The sequence below is a fragment of the Palaemon carinicauda genome, chromosome 38 (genome assembly GCF_036898095.1).
Source record: "Palaemon carinicauda isolate YSFRI2023 chromosome 38, ASM3689809v2, whole genome shotgun sequence".
NCBI classification, from domain to species: domain Eukaryota; kingdom Metazoa; phylum Arthropoda; class Malacostraca; order Decapoda; family Palaemonidae; genus Palaemon; species Palaemon carinicauda.
Window position 1 is genome coordinate 6,725,334 of NC_090762.1, and position 21,526 is coordinate 6,746,859.

The window sequence follows — 21,526 nt, forward strand, 5'->3', positions numbered from 1 at the left end:
AATTTCCAGGTTGGTACTTATAGGATTTGTCAATATTTACTCAAATATCACGAATAATATTCATCAAACCAGAATTATTTATACATTTAAAAGTATAAAATATATAGTCGACCTAAACTACTGTTTTGATTTGCATTTGAAGAGATGAAAATTGTTGAATTGTTCCATAAGGTAAAACAGTAAAATTTGGCTGTTGTTGCTCATTGTTAATAGATTCTTATAATTAATGGAGAGTGTCTGCCACCTGGCAAACATTGGAATACTAAAATTTTCAAATGACTTTTATTGAATGGTATTCATGGGTAAGGAAGACTAGAGGATGAAGTTGTTGAACTTGTTACTTAATGGTATCTCTTGTGTAATACATCTTTGTTCCAACATGAATACAAACCTTTGTCTTTTAAATAGGAGTAAACAACAGCATCGCTGACCTTGCTGTGTAAACACCTACTGTGCAGGAGGCTAATTGATTGATTGATTTAAGGTTTTCTGGCATCCTGACATTGTGCAGGAGTGTAGGAGAGGTGAGGGTTACCCCATTCTCATACATGGGCCAATTTCCCATTCTTGTCCCAGCTGTGGCCTGTACCTGAAGTTAGTGTTGTCTACTTGCGCTTCCGTACTCTGTTGGGGTAATGACGCGAGGTGAGGAAATGACCTGGCTGTGACGTACAACGGTGTAGCATTTTCATAAGTCAAGATGAGGTTGACACCCTTATAACTTGAGCCTGCCTCTTTGAGGGCCAACAGTGTTCAGAGGAACAATGGGCGCACTACGGTATGAATAGGAAGAAAGCAAAGAAGACTCGGTCTACTTCCATACTCTCTCTCCTTCCTGACGGCAGCTAGCAGCAGAGACTGCCAAACCTATCCCATTGTCTTCAGACTCTTCTTCCATGTATGCATCTCCCTCTACAGTGTTGATAGGTGGATCGTATAAGGATGATAGCCCCTACATACTAGCACGTGGAGCTTAAGGTGAGTCATTTCACAAGACCTTGCCAGTGGCTGGGCCCTGTCCTTGTTCTGTATTTCCGTCCACATCTTGTGATGTGTGAGGAAATGCTCAAGGGAACTTGACGTGTCCAGTGCTAGGTCTCCGTGGAGGGGCAGGAGGAAGGCTTTGTTGTCGCCTGTGAAAAAAAGAGGGAAGCAGGTGCCCAAAACCCGAGATGCTCTCTGCTTCGGGGAGAGGAAGGTGAATATGATTCAAGTTTCTTAGATGAACCAGTTTGGCAGCATGATTTTCCTCAAGAAGAAAAGGCCCTAGGTATCTCGCTTTCCGCACGTGAACTCGCCTTGCCGACTCATGTTAGCCACTCCTCACGCATCATCTAGGGTCTAGAAAGAGCACCAGGCTAGGCTGCCCTCGCTGTACCCAAGGAAGAAAGCAGAACAGTGGGTCAGAGAGCTGGAGAGGGAACGCCTCCGCTCTCTGTCCTGACGTGAGTTTCCTTCACTTATGAAAGGAAAGGAAAGCAAGTCTCCTACCACTTTTCTACTCATCCTGTTAGGAAGGACCTGACTCAAGAGACACATTGCCGGTTCCATGCGGTAGGCGAACGTGGGTCAAGCACCTCACGAGGTCATTAGAAGGAGCTCCCCGACTCAAAAAGAAATGCTGGATCGAGAAGGGTCCTAGTATCTCTGCTAGACACCAGACCAAAAGTAAGCACTGCCTGGCCTCATCACGTGGGGAACCTTTTATTTGGCGGGACGATGACTACACCGACTCAGAGTGGAACACAACATTAGGTGGATGCGAAGGAACCCCCCCCCACCACCACCACCACCAGTCGACCTCATGAGGAGCCTGCACTCGGATCATGTAGGTTTGTCCCAAATGACTCGGAGAAGATGATTTCCAAAAACTATTTTTCGGGCGTACTCTCTGAGAGGATCGTCCTTGCAAGGGATTGTGCGGCTCATACTAAGAGGCCTTCCTTTCTCATTATGAGGACCACCTTCCGGGAAAGAAGGGGTTTTATATGGAGAGCTGCAGGAGATGTCGGGATTCCTCAGAAAATCCTCTACAGCAACTGTAAAGTCTTCTGTACTTGGTGCATGTGGAAGGACATTGCTCCAATCTCAGCATCTATGTGTGTGTGATAGAGGACTTCTTGGTCTTTATCCGAATAGATAAATAGTGCTTACTGCCAGTAAAGGGTGGCTGGGCGGCAATAGGCCAAGTCTTCTGATGCAAAGGCCGTGACCTGGGGGCCTCTAGGCAGATCATGCTAATGAGTTTTGAGTATAGTAGTCATGACCACCCAGACAGTTAAGTCTTCCAGAATGGAACATCAGAAAGGTCCTGAAATTTCTCAAAAAGGTGCTGTCTCAACTGCCTCAGGAAGCTTTGGTTAGAAGCCTAACGTACAAGGTAATTTTTTCTCGTGGCACTGGCATTGGCCAAGTGAGTTGGTGAGATCCTCGGTATTCCATACCAAGTCTCACACTTCGAGTCTTTTCTCCATCTCTTCCCGGTGCACAATATCTGACCAGCAAGAAGAGCTTCTTCTCTGTCCCTTCAGAACCATCAGGAATTACCTGATACAAATGGAAAATTGCAGACCGACCAGTCAGAACTTGTTTGTGGGCACAGGTAGGATAAAGAAGATGATCTGCAGGAACACCATCTCTTTTAGACTACAGTACAGAAAACGATCTGGAGGGTATATGAAACTAGGGTTTTTAATGCAACCCATACTACTTTTAAGGCTCACAAAGTATGATGGGGGAGGACGACAATGGCCTTCAAGAAGAACATCTTGTTAAGACAAGAGTAGGGAAGAGACAATAGATCTTGGCCCTCTTCCTTCAGGAGGGTCCTTGCATTTTCTGGATATCTTGGGCATGGTATAGTCCCCCACCAAGTGATTTATCTCCTTGGCCAGATTGCATCTGGATCCGGATAAAGTGGGAAAATGTGTGAATGGGGAATACAGTACATTATATGTTTTTCATCCCCTTTTCCATCCTACTAATGACATGTGGTCTTTCACTCAAATAAGAAGCAGCTTACCAGGTGAGACTTAGGATGAAAAATTTTTGTATCATACATGAAACACTGCCTTCTTGGAGTGAGTTTAGACTGGACGAATGCAGTTGCTATGATTTAGCCTAGAGGGTGTCTTCTTTTAAGACCTAAGAATAGTCCCCTTTTAGGGTAAACCTGTGCAGAGCTACTTCTAGATCTTGCCTCTCTCCTATACGAATGAGAATAGATGTACTTCCCCTGGGAACAGAATGGGGGAATTGCCCCATGTAAGAGAACCCTCATCCCTCCTACAAGCCTCCTGCATAATGTTTTTTGTTTACCTGGTCAGCCATACTGTTGTTTGCTGTACTCCTATTTAAAATACAGTACTAGTTTTTGGTCTCTAAAAATAAAAATTACCTAAATTTGTGATGTAATTTTTTTTTTACTATAACACATTCATCATGGAAATTTACTGCCACTGTTCTTGTGTAGCTATAATTAGTACCTAATTTATGTTTCTTGTGATCAAATATTTCCATTGACATTAGCTATATACAGTATCTGTTAAGAAAGGAACTAGGAAGCCATGACTACCACCTGGGGAAGTTTGATATTAACCATGAGTAATAAGCCTCTTTACGTCTGTTCCGATTATATCACTTAACATTAGATAATAGATAACTAAAATGAAATCTATGTTACAGCACTTTACCCGACCTTACGCCTGTCTGTATGTTGTACAATAACAATGAAGTACAGCACTGTACTTCCCTTGGAAAGATATTAATGTAGGTATCAGGTTTTTATAAAATGATAGTGATAGCAGGCTGTAAGTACTTTTTCTTGCTCAGTAAGTGATATAGGGAACATGTAAATCACATCATAGAGTGAAAATTCGACCTACATAGAAAATATTTATGCTGGGTCTATTGGAAGTAATTAACCCTTTTACCCCCAGGCTGTTTGGAAATTTCCAACCCTTACCCCCAGGGGGTTATTTTTTTCCCAGCACATTTTGCAGTATATTTTTTTAAAATTGCTCTGAAAGCCTTAATTTTTGTCATAGAGAGGTCAGGTTGGTCTCATTCTCTTGGAAAATGCCTGAATTTTCTCAAAAAATTACCAAAAATATGAAAAAAAAAAATTTTATAGCATTTTTTTGCAAGGACGTACCGGTACGTCCATGGGGGTAAAGGGATGGCTTTTGTGAAACGTGCCAGTACGTCCTTTGGGGGTAAAAGGGTTAATGACGTAGAGTTGGGTATTACTATATACTGTACTTGCTTCAGCTTCTTAGAGATATATAGTAGTAATTTTCCCCTTGGATGCTTTGTAACTTTGTACATTATTTAAAAAAAAAAATTTGGAGAACTTGACGACTAATTTCCCAGTCTTGCCGTTTCAGTTTTTACAGTGCGTATTACCTGGGATAACATTTTTTCTATTACCAGGTTGTTTGTGGACAGTTACTTGTTCATTGGATTGAGGTTGCGCTCGACCATGGTGTGGAACGTGACCTTTGGAATTTAGGCTTCAGAAATACAATCACTCATCTCCAAGCACAAGCAAAAGATAAACAGGTATAAGAAGTACTTTGCATCTTATTTATATGTGTACTTTAATTTTGAAAAAAAAAAAAGAATAGAATATTGTAGTGATGTACTGTACTGTATTACATATTTGCTTATTTTTTGTAAGATTATTTACGTTGTTATATTAAGTAAAGTATTGTATAGTATAGTTCTTTGGAGATTTAAAAAATTTTCCTTAGCATTTAGAACAGTCAAGGCCATTGCTGTTATGATTGTTTATTTTTATATTCATTTTACAGGGAGGGTCATCAGAAGCCCGAGATCTCCTTGGATGGTTCCTAAATTCAGCCAGTGGTTTTTACTTGCAACTTTTCAATCAAATATGCTCAGAATATGGCCTTGATTTACCTTTCAGAAGGTAGGTTAGTTTTTTATTTTATATAGAAAATAGTGTTCTTCAATTTCTTTGCATTTTTGGCTAAATAAATTATTGAAAGGTGAAAGGTTCCCCTGGTTGAACACCCACTTTAACCCTTAACTGGGTAATCATGTATATCATGCCACACTAGAGAGTATCAAAGCTTCATTGTACAGTAAAGACCTTTTTGCTCACAGCTATATTGCTTCTGCTATATCCTCAATCTGTTCCTTTGGCTCTCTTATGCTTCTGTTAAATTCCTTTTCTTACCTGTTCTCCAATTTTCACTAATTCCTAAAGAACAAATCCTTTAGGATGAGTTTGTTGAGAGGCCAGAAATGGGACTGGGTTCGAAGGCTGCTCAAGAAGGGGGGAAAAGCAATGTACAGAGCATTGCGCTGTTGCAGTGTCACAGAGAATTGAACATTACATTTGGTCCCAAGAACTTTCACTCATGTTTGGACCATTGGGTGCTGGTGATCGGCAGCTAGACATATCGTCATCATCATCGATCATAACTAGTCCACTGCAGGACAAAGGCCTCAGACATGTCCTTCCACTCCTGTCTGTTTATGGTCTTTCCTTCCACTCCTGTCTGTTTATGGTCTTTCTATGCCAGTCTATATCTGCAAATTTTCTTAGCTCGTCAATTCGTCTTCTCTTCCTTTCCCTGCTTATTTTGCAATCTCTAGGGACCCATTCTGTCATTCTTAATGTCTATCTATTATCTCATTTTCCTTATATGTCATGTCCATTTCTTTTTCTTACATATTTGAATATCCTCTACTTTATTTTGCTCTCATGTATATGTTGCGCTTTTTGTCTCTTAGTGTTATTCCCATCATTATTCTTTTCATAGCTCTTTGAGCTATTTACAACTCAAAAGTTAGACTTACAGGTCCCCTCAAATCCCCTCCCTACCTTTGGGTGATGAAGATCATGATTTATAGTGAAAACCATATCACTGAATGAGTAGGATTGAATTTGGAACCAACAGATTGCTAATCCGTAATGAATCGAGTAAGCTAGCATACCCTTACAGTTTTTTTTGCAAAAAAAAATTTTATAAGGAGAATATTATAGTCAATATATTTTGCTTAATTACTATGAAATATAAGTTTAACTTTCATTTCAATGTCAGTCTCCTTTTCTGTCTCGGATATTTGTAGATTAGTGAGATTTTGAAAATTGTCTTATCTGCATACTTAATAGAATATTTTACTTTTGCTTTAAGTATGATATTTAGTTTGTCAGTTATTAAAGTCAATTTAAGCAGACTGCCAAACTGAAGTAATAAATATTTTTTGGAAGTTTTGATATGATCAAAGTTTTTAACAGTGATTTGCTTTAATACACTTTACATGTAAACTTACTTTATATTTCCTATTGTTTTCTGTATACAAGCGCAGTTCCAATAAGTTTGGATATACAGTAATTTCCTCTGAATACCTGAAATTTGACAAATAAACAAATAAATTCCCCTGTGTATTGACCTATTCCAATAACATGCAATTAAAATGGTCCTGAATGGAATTTGTGGTTCTGATTTATCAAGTAGGTTTGGCAGAATTGAAGAAAATTCTTTATTAATTTTTGAGAAGGATGTATTTATTTAAACTTGAAGTTTGAGAATGAGCTTATGGATGTAATTTCAAAGACAAATTGGATCATAACTTGAGTTTAACAATTAATCAGGTTTTCAATTTTATTTTGAAAACACTCAGATTTTGTTGCATGACTGGGATTATGAAATATTTTGTGTACACAGTTCTAAATTACTTGATTAAACTCTTCCCATAGTTTGCACTTAATGTGAGCTTTGCGATCGTTGAAAAAGATAAATTGTGGGAGAGAACGCTGCCTTTGTGTGTGGGATATGCAGTATGATGTACTCTTTCGCTGAGGCTTAATTTTATTTGAATTTCTCATCGTGGGGGAATTTAGGCCTTATTTTTCTAAAGCAAAATTTAACTTGTGAATTTTTGCTTGTCGGTTTTTCCTTCGTGTTCATCAGCGTTTGATATATTTTCTAATAAAATTCTTACGTATTTTCTCCAATTGATCATATGATTTTTTTTTTTTTCAGGAAGGATAGTATATATGGGGCAGTTGATCTCAATGGTTCCACTAAAGACAAAAGTAAAGGAAGTAGCCTTAAAAATGCTCTTTACTTGTGTCAGTACTGTTTGGTGCATTTGGGGGATCTTGCCAGATACCGCCATCAGGCTAAGCAAGCTGAAACGTACTACAGGTAAGGTGAAAACATTTAGATTCTATGAGTACTTATTCTTAACTTGTACAAGAGGAAATATTGATACTATAGTTATTTAAGTCATTTTAAAAAATGTTCTATATAGCTTGCTTTTGGTCACAGGCATGCAGTTGTTGTAGCTCCTACAAGTGGTCATCCATACAATCAGCTTGCATTACTGGAAGCTGGTCGAGGCAACCGACTAGCTGCTGTGGCCTTGTACGTGCGAGCTATGTGCGTACCTTGTCCCTTTCCTGGTGCTCCTGCAAACTTAACTCAAACTCTTTCAAAATTGTTGTCAACAAGGTAAGGTTTTAAAATTGATGTAGTTCATGAGAAATTACTGTAATTTCTTGACATCCTAATTATTATCACTATAGAATTAAGTAAAATGAGCAAAGGGGGAGTGATTAGAGAAAATGGTAGACATTAAGAGCTATTTTCTCTTTTTGCATGAGTAAAAGAAATTTTTTATTAGATAGTGTAACCATGCTTACAAAATCAAGACTGAAAAACAAGTTTTATGGACATGATGATGCTTTACTCGGTTAATTTTAAACCTAATTATTGCCTTCGCCTAAATTGAAGATTTCGCTAAGGTTGTGTATTCACCCCTGTCTGTTCGTTAGTTTATTTACAGTATTTGTGAGCAACTCTATTGAAAAATGCAGTACTGATTTTGACCAAAATTGGTAGTCATGTTGGGTATGACCCAAGGATGAATCTGTAACATTTTTGATTAAGTACATCAAAGTACAAGTAATCAGCAGAACTGAAAATAATTGTAATATCGAAGTGAATAGCAAATATTTTGTTAATTAATTTATTTGTGAACATTATACTAAAACTACTGAACCAATTTCAACAAAACTTCGTGAACAATGGGAATGACCCAATAATAAATCAATGAGATTTTGAAGAAAATACATTGAAGTAAAAGTATGCTGTAGAGTTAAGACCAAAATAAGACTGCTCAGCATGCTCTCCACTGTGTGCCCCTCTAGTTATAACTGGCTTCTTTATCATTTTGTATATGGGGAAACAGACAGACTACATAAATGGCATTCTTCATAGATTTGTAAGATTTCAATTAGGATTGTGTGTGCTCTACATAATTTAAACATTTTCTTCCTTTTATGGGAGATAGTTGAAAATTTGTGTCCTTGTGTATCCCATCTTTCCACATTGCTCTCTTCTGTTAAAGCTGTCCAAACTATATAAAATGACTTGATGATCTGGTGAAAATACTTTATAATCTCATTCTTGTTTCTGTTTTTCACTTTGTTATATATAGTCTTTCAATAGCACAATCACCCTTGTACCATGTTCAGTCTTTTTTTTTATGCAGAATAAGAAAATAATGAAAGTTTTGAATATTGAAAGTCCTAAATTTAGACCCCTTTTATATTTTATGTTATAATGATTTCATTGTTATTCTTAGCAACAGCCAAGAATTGGGTGGATCCTCTCGTGTAACAGGAGAAGAGTATACCCATCTTTTTCTTCAGTGCCATGCAAGGCTCTACCTGCATGGAGATGTTAATAGTGCAAGAGAGGCTCTCCCAACACTGTGCTCAGCACTCTCAACCCTTGTTGCTACAAATGCTTTTACGAGGACCAGTCTCATCCAGGTAATCCTATACATAATACTGTCATGTCAGTGTAATCAGTTATTATTATTTCCTTATGACTAAGATCGATGTGTTCAAGGAGATTCCATGATTTAGATGTGATGTGGACATCAACCAAAATATGATGTATAGTAGAAGTTAAATTAAAATTTTACTTTAAATTTGGCTGATTCAAAGTACTGATTTGTATTTAAAAAAAAAAAGAAAACTTTATATTTTGCAAAGTAGATTTTAATTGGTTTTCAAATTTCTCTTGGAGATAAAGATAAACAAGTAAAAATACCAAAATAAAACATTGCTGCATCCACTGTAGTCCAGTCATCATAGGACTGTGTTGGTATTTAGAGATAAATTACAACTCCACGTTGTTGAGAGCAATTATTGTTATTAATATTATTATAAGGTACAATATTTTATCATTATCAATGTTGTGTCTGACTCAACATGATCAGGGACACGAGTCACAAGACGATGTATTACATGGTAAATTACACCCTTCAGCCCTTCCACAAACCTCATTGAGAGTACATGTTTGAGTTTGACCTCTGACATTCACTAGTTCTTGCATCTGTTTTTCTCATTTTTGGGAAGAATTTCATCATTTCAAAGAAGAAAAGGCAATTTCAACATCTCGCTAACATAAGGAAGAAGAAAATTTGCTCTAATAAGAGTTCAGAAGTTGGTAATATCGGCGAAATTAGCGGAGTTATTGTAGGAGAGAGATGATGAAGGAGCGACCGTCTTGCCTAAAGAAGCAAGATATTGAGCAAAATAATCTTCATTTATGATTAGATTACGATAAATAACTTTGTTTTGGTGTATCAATATTAAAAAAGGAACATAAAATTCATAAAAATCATGATTTATTAATATTGTCTGTAAAATTACAAAGAAAATCTTTTGAACGCCCGTATCTCAAAACCGTACTTATTGACCTTCAAATTCAATAGTCTCCCTTAGTTTTAAAGATATTATTATTATTATTATTGTTATTATTATTAATATTATTATTATTATTACTAGCATTAAAATTTGGTATATAACTTAGAAAGACTTTATAAAACAATCAAATGTTGCCATTTTTTCCATTTTTTTTTCTTAATGTTTTCCCCCTGATTTTTAGGGCTTATTTTTTACCATAATGAAAAATTCCTATCTAGCATAAAAATGACTTAGAAAAAAAAACTTCTTTTGATTGGAGGTCTATATCAGGTCTATACCTTATAGGGTAGTAATCCCAGGTCTTAATATTTGTTATCAAGGGAGGGGATAGAATTTGAAAAATAGTCATTTTCAGGATAAATCACCCTGGGGTCACAAAACCGAAGGTCAGAGTAAAAAAATCTTATGCAGTTTGGAAATGTCCTAACTCACCTTATTAAGTGGTAAAGTCCTGTCCTAAAAAAACGGCATTAGCCAGCCGGCCCCCTTAATGTACGTTATTCAGTTTGAGATGTTCTGTCATGAATAACTAATAGATATACAAACTTCCACTGAATTTGTTACTGAACACTGATGCGAGGAATCCGTGATGGAATTCTATCAGAGCCATGAATTTTTTTAATTTGTTTTACTCATTAGTAAGATAGCTTTATTTGAGAGAAAATAATAGGGAAATTCACTGATGGAATTCTATCGCAGCCATGAATTTTTAAAATAGTTTCTCCCAATGTTAATGGGTTTACAGTAGAATCTCAAGTTGCAAGTAACTTTGAATACTGTACTAGCATTCAAATTTTAATTGGGTTACGAATATTGTATCAGTATTGTAAATTGCTCTTTTTAATATAAGTTTTTATAGCTTGTTTTAGGAAAGTAATTACTATATCATTTGTTTATATTGCAGATAGTGCTTGTCAACTTATTTGCCCTGAGTTATTTTTCTGGGAGTATAAAAGTGAAAAATTTTGAAGAAACTGGAAACAGTGGCAGAAAAGATGACGAAAAACCCGAAAAATTCCAGGATCCCAAAGAGTAAGACTCATCTCGATACTTTTACATTTTTTATCCTTGTGTGTTTCCTGCTGTTGTAGGCCAGTATTGTTCTAGGTTAGCTTTACAGTCGAGTAGAGGTCAGTGAGGTATGTGATAGCTTACCAAAATAGTATGCCACGTTTACGGGAATAGCCTTGGATCTTAATCACATTAATAAAACTGTAAACATGTTCCAGTGAACAAAGCTGTGCATAAAATTGGAAGCATACATACTACTGCATTACAAGTAAGGGGAAAATATAAGAAGAATATTTTGTAGATATTAGGTCATGGTGAACAGTTGTTGAAAATTCAAGATGTATTATAGTCAGCCCATTAATAAGTGTGAATGATGAAACCACTGATTGTATCTACCCACCCATTAGTTTTAGGGTTCTTCAACTTCATCTTTTGACACCTATCTTTAATAGACAAACTTTTATATTAAGTAAACAAGATTTTAAAAAAGCTAGAAGGAAGGATGAATGAATGATGTGCATATCCTAAATTTGCTTTGGTATCACCAAGGTATTTCAGCAATGAGATGACTTAGTAAATATTTCAATGCTGCCTTGTATTGGCAATGGGCTAGTTAGCTAACCAGTTGCCTTGAATTATTGTATGAACATAAGGTCTTTACATTTAAGAAGGGAAATTGTGGTTTATGTACAAAAAGGGAAGTGATTTCATTAGGATATCCTATAAACTAGTCACTTATTTTAGGGTATAGTATAAGTGCTTAAGAGAGTACAGAAGTTTTAGAGATTTGAGTAGTCTGAGTACTTGCCAGTGTAAAAATTTCAAGTTGGTATTCAATGGTCTGGCTTTGTAAAGATGAGTCAAGTGTATTGGAAATGCCAAGAGTTGAACTGTTTGGTATCCATTCCTTAAAGTATGTTTTTGAGGCCAATGTTTCTGAACTCAAATGGTTTGTCTAAAGAAATATTTTTTTACCTTCTTATGAAGAAAGGTCAAAATTTGTATATTGTTAGGCTGGTGCAATCTTATATCAAGTTTGTAGGTGTCAAAAAAAAAAGTTGGCACAGGTGGAATCTCTTCCAGTAACTACTACTGTACTTCTATAGGTAGATCATCTAGTGATGGGTGTTTCTATAGGTAGATCATCTAGTGATGGGTGGCTCATGGTGAAAATTGATGGCATTCTATGCTGGCATGCAAACTAGAAAGATTGTCTTGGTAATGGGTCAGTGTAATGACATTCATTTGATAGTTTTATCAACTTTCTTTTACTGAAATTTTGCTATAATTCAGACTAGGTAAGTAATAGGATTCATCTGAAATGAGGGTTCCTCACATGATAAGTTAAACAGAGTTCAAATATGTTTTATAACAAAAAAAAACTAAAACCCAGAAAACATTTCTTATTGACATTATGAAATTTTATGGGGGATTTAGATGTTGGATATTCTCAGTAAGAATAAAGGAAGTACTCTTTCTTATCGATATTAATTTTATAGTTTTATGAATAGTACTTACCTGGCAGCTATATATATATATAACTGCCAGGTAAGTATTCATAAAACTTTGTTTTATCATAAAAACTCCATTTTTATTTTGTTGTTTTAACGAGTACTTCACATTTATTTCAGGTGTGAAGGGTGTCTCCATGTGGTGGAAGAGCTTACTGTTGGAGTTCTTGCTGCTCTTTTGTTGCCTGTACATACGATACGTGACCCTGATCAGCTTATGACCTATCCAGCCCTACCAGCAGGTACTTTTTTATTTTCTTGCAATGTATTCCACATTTTGACATTTGATTGAATTAAAAGTAATTAGTTCCCTAACATAGATAAAACTGAATTAGAAAGGCATTAAATTGTATGGCCATACTGTAATGGTATAGTAATTTCTATTCATTGTTTAGAAGATTGTCTCTTATATGTGACAGTACACTAAATTAATTGTTTGTAAGTACAGTGTATATAACTTTTTTATATTAAAATAAAATAAATCTAAAGTTTATTATTGTAAGAAGGGTAACTTTTTTACTATTGGTAATTGAGATTAAAGCAAAGTACTATATTCTTAGGATGGCTCATTTAATCTATATTATTTTGTTTCAGTTCGACTCGTATTTGAATGGGTTCGCTTTGAAGGTGGGGTTTTTGTATCTGCTGCAATGAAGGGGAAGCAGCAGATATGGCCTGGGCTTTGTACATTAGTCAATAATCTTCAGCAGCCGTTGGCATCTTTTTCACTTGGTAAATGTAAGTATACAATGAAAAATAATGGTTCAAGAACTCTTTAACTTTGAAATGGGACTCCCAGTGGAAGGAAAATTATATCAATATACAGATAAGATTGCCCAGGATGGTGAAAGGGGAGCTTCAGCACAATGTGGGTGAAAAATTTATATGACTGGAAAATAACAAGAAAGATTAGTTCACCAAATGTTTAACTCGGCTCCACAAGGCACTAAAAGAGTTGGAAGACCCAGGCATACATGGCTGAGATATATGAAGCATGAAGTGGGAGATGATGAGTGAAGTATTGAATTAAAAGCTCAAGATAGAGACAACTGTCGAAACCTAACCAAGGCCCTTTGCATCAATAGGCGTAGGAGGAGATGATGATGATGATAAATCATTTAAAAAGGATTTGGCCATTTTTATGGTTTTATTCACTATGTTCAGTTTTCAATATGTGTATGCTGCAAATTTTGTTGTGGGTAGAAGAGCAGTTACTTCTGAGTATATCCCATAACTGAAATTTTATTAGCAAAACATGTCAAATACAGCCATTTTCAAATGAATATTTGGAAACTTGACTAACAAAAGTTTAGAGAAAGAGATAGATAGTTAACTAATTAGTAAAAGTTCTCAATTTTTCATTACAATGTTGAATTGTATCCTTTGTTGTAGTTAACACTGAATTATTCCTGGCTCAGGTACCAGTTAATACTGGACATCCGAGTAATTTCTGTTCATAAAGCACTTTTTGACAACCATCTCTCAGGATTTTAGGGTGACATGAATATAGAAGTATAAATGTGTGTTTCTTTTGAACACTATAAACTAATTTTAGTGTAGATAAGCACTTTTTATATAAGCTACTGTATTTCTCTATTTGACATGCCAGAAAATTTAAAGGGTACAATACCATATTAAAGACAGAAATTTAAATGGTACAGTACCATACTGAAGATAGAAATTTAAAGGGTACAATACCATACTATAGTTTTACATTGATGTGCTTTGGTATAAAGTATATTATCACAATTTATAAACTAAATTAACTCCCTAAATTGAATTATTTGAATGTAATTGAAATCAAGAGTCCATTTCCAAGACCAAAGTTAACACTGGAGGTAAGGCACTAAAAATTAATTTGATTTCAAGGGTCTCAGGGGCACCTTATGTTTAAGGTTCTTGTAACTTGCATTAAGTCAAAGGGATGGGTTTTAAGATTCTCTGAATTCCATTCTGGATACTTACTATATGTAGTAGAGTATACATTTTGAAGTTATTATGTACTTGAAGATGTCATTTCACATCTTAAAGGGAAGAGATAACATAATTATGTTCATGTTAATGATGATGTAATATGAATAAAATAAGTACAACATTTTTGTTTTTAAAGAAACATTTTTTTTCCAAATAAATGACCAAAGTTAGGTATTTCAGTTAGAATTATTTTTATGTCAAAAAATGGCCCTCCAAACATAGAATAATTTTATTTCACAATACTTGAAGCGTAGACTCCATGCTGGATAAATAATATTGTTATTACTAGCACAGCTACAACCAGTTAGAAATACTGTTTATAATCTAGTATTATGTGTTGCACAAGAAGTATTGTAAGAATTAGCTTTTTAAATTAGGATATGATTTTGCAATGTATTCCAGGTTGTTCTAAAGAACTAACATTTCTTGGGTATTTATAATATTATTGAAATTAAAATATTGGAAATACCTCAAACCACTAGGATAGTACCTAATTTAATGATAAGATTTGACAAAGATATACATGCCAGTGAAATTATTGCTGATAGTATGAAAATGCTTCAACAGACACCGATGTTCCTTTGACTGAGGATTGGGATCTACAGGGGTTTGAGCCTTTGCAGAAAATGCTTAGTAAATACAAGTAAGTTATTTTATAGACTTTTGTTGAATTTCCTACTCGATAGAATTTTTATTATCTAGGTGATTTTATTTATGTGATTATGAATTACGTATATCTACATTTATGTTGTGAACCCCTTTGATTTATGAATGCTGTTCATAAATTATGAAATTAAAAGTAATTTAATTAATTTCCATTTACATTTGACAATCTAATAAAAACAAGTTTGTAAAATTTAGTTTATGTTTATCTTTAATACGTATGTGACACTGCATGCATAGTATATGGTGATTTTTTAGTGTTTTTGTGCATTTTATATTTCTGTTATGATAATTTTTCTTGTTAGATTCTAAAGATAATTTTTCTTGTTAGATTAGAAAGGACTTCTGTCAGCATGCCTCTTATTCTTAAGAGCAGCTTTTCCATTTACACTGATTAATATGGAACAAGTATTGACCAAGCATGGCTGCAAGTATGGTTGTACCTTGATTATATAAAGTATTGTTCTCCTTTTTAGATACCGTGAAGGGCTTTCAAAACCAAGTCCCGAGGAATACAATCTTATCAGAGCTTCCAGACTTACAGATATAGCCAAATGGTTTGCCGAGCAAAGTATAGACGGAAATTGTGTTATCAAAGTAAGTACCATTCCCTCCCAGAAAATGTAGCTTTATTTTTGTAAACCTTCCTTATTTGTAGGCTTTTCTTTCATTGATGGTTTTTTAAAACTGAAAGAATGAAAAATCTTGGGTAAAGTGGATTTGCCTCAAGACTTAATTAGAATGCTGAAGATATAGCTTCCTTTTCTCTCAACTTAACCTACGCATGCCAGGAGTACATTAATCAGTTTGTTGTTATGGTATACATATATGAGAATTGTAAATAAAATTTTCAATTAAAATTAAATTAATGGCTAATACAAATTATATTTTTTTGATGAAAGTTTATCCATTCCAAAATAGTAGGATTTCAATCTTCTGTTTTTCAGTCTCACTGCAGAAGATGTAAAATAAGTTTTTAATTTTTAGTGTATGCATGTGTTTATTTATATATATATATATATATATATATATATATATATATATATATATATATATATATATATATATATATATATAAAATTAAAAACACACATACAAACATAATAACATACACATATAAACATGTGTTACTTTTTCTTCAGAGACTTGTTTAAAATGATGTTTATTCATTTACAAAGACTAAGTTTTCTTAAGTATCATTATTACCAGATATGGCTATGTACTAAAACCTAACTACAATATTGGATACTAAGGTGGGAACTATGAATTGGATTTCAAGTGAAAATTTAGTACAGGATGATAGGGAGCACCTGTAGAATATATATATATATATATATATATATATATATATATATATATATATATCTATCTATCTATCTATCTATCTATCTATCTATCTATCTATCTATCTATCTATCTATCTATCTCCTTCCACGCCTATTGACGCAAAGGGGCTCTGTTAGATTTCGCCAGTCATCTCTATCTGTGAGCTTTGAAATCAAAACTTCTCCATTCACCATCTACTACTTCACGCTTCATAGTCCTCAGCCATGAAGGCCTAGGTCTTCCAATTATTCTAGTCCCTTGTGGAGTCCAGTTGAAAGTTTGTTGAAGTAATTTTTTTGGGGAGTGCGAAGAGCATGCCCAAACCATCTCCATCTACCCCTCACCATGATCTCATCCATATATGACACTTGAGAAATCTCTTATAGTTTAATTTCTAATCCTGTCCTGCCATTTAACTCCCAATATTCTTCAGAGGGCTTTGTTCTCAAATCTACTAAATCTATTAAAATTGTTTCATTGTCATACCATCAGTAATGTCCATATAGTAACACTGATCTCACTAAACTTGATATAAAGCCTGATTTTTATATGTAATTTCAGGTGATTTGATTTCCAAATTTTACTTAACGTAGCCTTTGTCTGATTTGCTTTTTTCAATCTTTCATTAAACTCAATTTCTAAAGATCCTGTATTATCCATCATAGTTCCTAAATATTTGAATGATTTCACCACCCATTAATCCATTTTCCTTCCAATGATATTTCATAATATTTGAATGATTCCACCACCCATTAATCCTTTCTCCTTCCAATGATATTTCATCTTCCATAGGATATTCTGTTCTCATCATCTCTATCTCTCTTCTATTTATCTCGAGCCCAACCTCATTTGATATATTATTCATTCTGGTAAGGAAGGTTTGTAAGTCTTGTGGTATTTTGCTAATAAGGACAGCGTCATCGGCATACTCAAGGTTGCTAATTTCTTGTTACCAATCCAGTCCAATCCTTCATTGCCATCCCCAACCATTCTATGCATTACAAAATCTATGAGGACGATAAACAACATAAGTGACAACACATTTCCTTGGAGTACTCCACTGTTCAATTGGAAATTAATTGATAGTACTCCATTAACATTAACTTTGCACTTGCTATGCTCATGAACAGACTTGCATCAAATTTACATATTTAAGAGGAACTCCATAATAACGCAGGACTCTCCACAGTATTGGCCGCTGCACACTATCAAAGGCTTTTTCATAGTCCACAAAGGCCATCAAAACTTGATTTCTATATTCTGCACATTGCTGTATATGTCTTAAAATGAAAATTTGATCAGTACAAACTTCTACTTTTTCTAAATCCTGCTTGTTTATCTCTCAGCTTTTCATCAATCTTTCTCTCTAGTCTTCAGAATGAGCATACTGTATATTTTCATGACAACAGACGTAAGTGTGATGCCTCTGTAATTATTGCAATCAGTCAGATTTCCTTTTCGCCATTTTTACCAACACTTCTAGCTCCCATTCACAAAGTTTAGCCTCTTCATGACACATTTTACAAAATAATCTTGTAAGTTTTCTGGGAGTCACCTCATTTTCGACCAAAATTATCTCGACAGTTATTCCATCGTATCTTGGGGCTTTCCATCTCTTGAATTTTTTAATAATAGCTTCGACTTCAAATACACTGAATTTATTTATGGGTACATCAAGGCCTTCCTCGGCTTGAGGTATATCAATCAAATCATTCCTTTCATATCCCTTATTTATGACCTCACTATATTTTATATATATACATGTAATCTATATACTATATAAGAAATATATAATGCTCACTAAGCTCTTTCAACAGATTCGTGAAGGAAGTGATAACTCATCATCTGGTGGCATAAGGTTTGAACCAATGCAGCACACTAGTCCTCCAGTGGATGAAGTTCGAGCTTTAGAGCAACTTTCCTTACAGCCCAAGCCTCAGGTCAGTTTCAATGCTGTAAATCTTTAGAAGTTAAAATTTTTTTCTTAATATTTGTGATGTGAAAATAAGAAATGTTTTTTGGTAGTCACTGTTAAATACTTTATATGTCCCATTCATTAGCTAACATTTAATATTTGTCTTTTGTTTGTATTTTGAACAGGCTGACATCGGTGACATATCTATTTTAACATTGTTACTCATATGCAGATATTTTATATTTATATTCAATACTTTTTATGTAGTTTATTTATTTCCTTTCCTCACAGTGGGCTATTTTTCCATGTTGGAGCACTTGGGCTTTTAGCATCCTGCTTTTCCAACTTGGGCTGTAGCTTTGCTGGTACAGTAATAATATAATTGTTAAAGAATATTTACTAATTTGACTTTTTCCTCATTGTTGACCTTTTGATGAATTAAGAGGATCACTATTTCAAGTCTTTTAAAGCTAGCTTCAAAAAAGGAGACTAGATTTAAAGAGAGAAAAACAGATTATAAAGCTGAAAGCAGTCAACTAATAACTTTATTCAGAATCATTGTTAACATTGTAGGTAAAAAAATTTCCTAATATTATTCTAATGATTATTGTTGACTAAGTGTAGCAGAAATTACATTACCAGGAGAAACAAGAAATCCCTAAATTATATAAGTTGATGAGTATGCACATTTAACTTGTACAAAATTTTGTATTGTAGGAAAAACAGTCTGGGAAGAAAGGAAAAATGGGTATCTTGAAGCCTCAGGGGTCTCTGGAACGTGCTAGAGAAACAAGAGATCAGCAACAAGATCCAGGAGAGCAAACGGACAAATCGCCATTGACACCGGAGGTTAAGGACTCAAGAGAGAAAGGTACTGTATGATTCTAAGAATCATGCATGCTTCCAAGCATTTTTATTTCAAAGGCTACCTTTATTGTGTAATGACACTGGATTCTTTCCTTTATTTCACAGTAACACTGCATTCGGTGCTATTATAGTATGCTATCTACCGCCGATTTTGCTATCTACCACCCTTCTCTGACTATAGTATGATACCCACCATCAGTCCCTAAGGATACGGTCTACTTGCTAATCCGCCTCTAATAAGGAGGATCAATACCGACTTGATAACCTAACCTAACCTAACTTAACCTTACCTAACTCAACTTAACCTAACCCAACCTAACCTAACTTACAAACTGCTTATAATTATGCACCCATGTCCTAACCTAATCTAACCTAACCCAACCCAACCGAACCTACAAACTGTTTATAATTATGCATCCATGTTGTCCTTCCAATAAATATTATTAAACTATCATTAAAGTCTAATGAGGATAACATACTGGTGGTAAGTAATCTGTTTGATAATCCTCATCAAACAGGAGGATTAACATTGACGGTAGATAACATACTTTGTGGTAGATACCATCCTATAGTAGAAATTCGACGGTAGATAGCATACTATAAAAGCACCCTGCATTCTTTCCTTTATTGTGCCGTAACACCATTCTTTCCTTTATTGCACAGTGACACTGCATTCTTTTGTTAGAAATTTTTTTTTCAAAAATAGCTTGACCAGAATTTAAAATGAATTAGGTTAGTGGTCAGGCATAATCCAGATTTCATTCTGTAGAGACTGTAGTGCTTATTGTGATATTTTTTCCATAATCCTTATGGTGTTTAATTGTTAGGGCTTTAGTTATGTAATCACAACTACAGGTATCACATAGCTAATAAAATCATAGCTATGTCCATAAATGGCTTTTGATTACTTTTATTTGATCAAATTTTATTGAAAGTATATTAATGTATCAAATTGTATTTAAGTACAGCAATACATAAAATTATCAAAAGTAAAGTAATACATAAAATTATCAAATGAATAACCCAGAAAGAATAATGGCAAGATTTTAAATATAGCATATGTACTGTATATATGACATAATATAAGAGTTAAAAGTCAGACAGCCACCTTGACACATTGCAAGTGTTATCTCCCATTGCAATTATTGACATCGTAGTAATTTTTTTTTTTTTTTAATAATGTAGTCAGAATGATTGTTTCTTTTTATATTACATCTGGAAGTCATTTGTTATTTTTGGTGGATGTTTTTCTGAAAGAAAAACACAAACAGTAACTGTAAGGTTTTTTTTTTATTTTTTTAAAGATTTTAACCAGGTTAGCATTATTGATTAAATCTTATTTTTTTAGGAAGTGGCATGATAATCAAAGTAGTAGGGCCTTCAAACCAGTTGCAAAATCCTGCCACAGTCCAGTCACAACCATCATTGGGACCTAGTCCTAATCAATCCCGTCCTCGCACCCGCACTAACGTTGCTCTTCAAGCAATCATGAAGAGAAATTCAGCTATGCAAGAAGCTAAGCAGGTATGTTTTTTACAATTTAAACCGTTTGGATGTTGAAAATAAAATTTCACAGCAATGTATTAGGTCAGTTTGAGGTACAGAACTTGAAACATTTTCAAAGATTTAGGGTTTTAAGGTTATTTGTAATATCGTCATGATTTAGACTTTGATAAAAAAAATTGCTTGAGACATTCATAGAATCTTAGGGCTTTAAAAAAGGATTTGTCTTTGAGGTGAAAATCTGAGTGAGGTAAAGTTGGAGAAGTTAGACAGCTTAGTTGGTGGAAACCAATGGAAATGAGTGAAAATTTAGGGTAGAAGGCAGTCTTGTAGGGATGCTTCAGTGAACTTATACAGAAGTATCATCTACTGACTGTTATACAAAATGTGAATAACACTTTTCCAAGGATCATTGGTAATATGACAAATATTTTTTGTTTATTGAAGGCTTTTAATTACTAAACAGATGGTACCAAGTGTTATATGCAGCATCCCTTCAGCCCTAGCTGTACTTTATTACTTTACTTTTTACTCTATCAGTTCACTTCAGTTTCTTTTTAATTGGCTGTCCAACATCTTGAACTTTACCTTTCTCCAATATCACCATTAATTTTCAGATCTGATCTTTCAAATGAGTCTTACGGGAGTCTTAAAGTATGAGTCTGTATAGTATTTCTTTATCTTAAGTAATATATAATTCTCCCTTTTTCCAAACTGATCTCAACCAATGAGGCATTTAAGAAATATAATTTTTAGACTAAAATAATCAATTTCTGTTAGATATGTAATTTGCTTGTTTATTTACTTTTCTCTGTATAGAGAATTGATGGTGTTGACTAGTCTTATTGGGTAATAAGAATAGTAATTTATATGAGATGTCATTTGTATGTTAAAATAAAAGTTACAGTACAACAGATACTGTTAAAAAATTTTACATGTTCAGTAGTGTCATGCAATTTCATTATAATAAGTTGCCCATTTTAAAATTACAATGATTAATTT

General features: G+C 34.3%; 1 protein-coding gene across 1 annotated transcript in view; it reads left to right on the forward strand.

Annotated features, from left to right (window-relative positions):
• Positions 1–21,526, forward strand: part of LOC137630403 (nonsense-mediated mRNA decay factor SMG7-like) — a 37,114-nt gene that overhangs the window by 8,822 nt on the left and 6,766 nt on the right. The window contains exons 3-15 of the mRNA XM_068361855.1: positions 4,432–4,560; positions 4,812–4,930; positions 7,017–7,181; positions 7,305–7,487; positions 8,623–8,812; positions 10,659–10,786; positions 12,397–12,518; positions 12,871–13,014; positions 14,818–14,893; positions 15,390–15,510; positions 18,057–18,179; positions 18,872–19,025; positions 20,370–20,545. Of these exons, the coding sequence (XP_068217956.1) occupies positions 4,432–4,560; positions 4,812–4,930; positions 7,017–7,181; positions 7,305–7,487; positions 8,623–8,812; positions 10,659–10,786; positions 12,397–12,518; positions 12,871–13,014; positions 14,818–14,893; positions 15,390–15,510; positions 18,057–18,179; positions 18,872–19,025; positions 20,370–20,545 (1,830 nt within the window). The remainder of the gene's footprint in view (positions 1–4,431; positions 4,561–4,811; positions 4,931–7,016; positions 7,182–7,304; positions 7,488–8,622; positions 8,813–10,658; positions 10,787–12,396; positions 12,519–12,870; positions 13,015–14,817; positions 14,894–15,389; positions 15,511–18,056; positions 18,180–18,871; positions 19,026–20,369; positions 20,546–21,526) is intronic.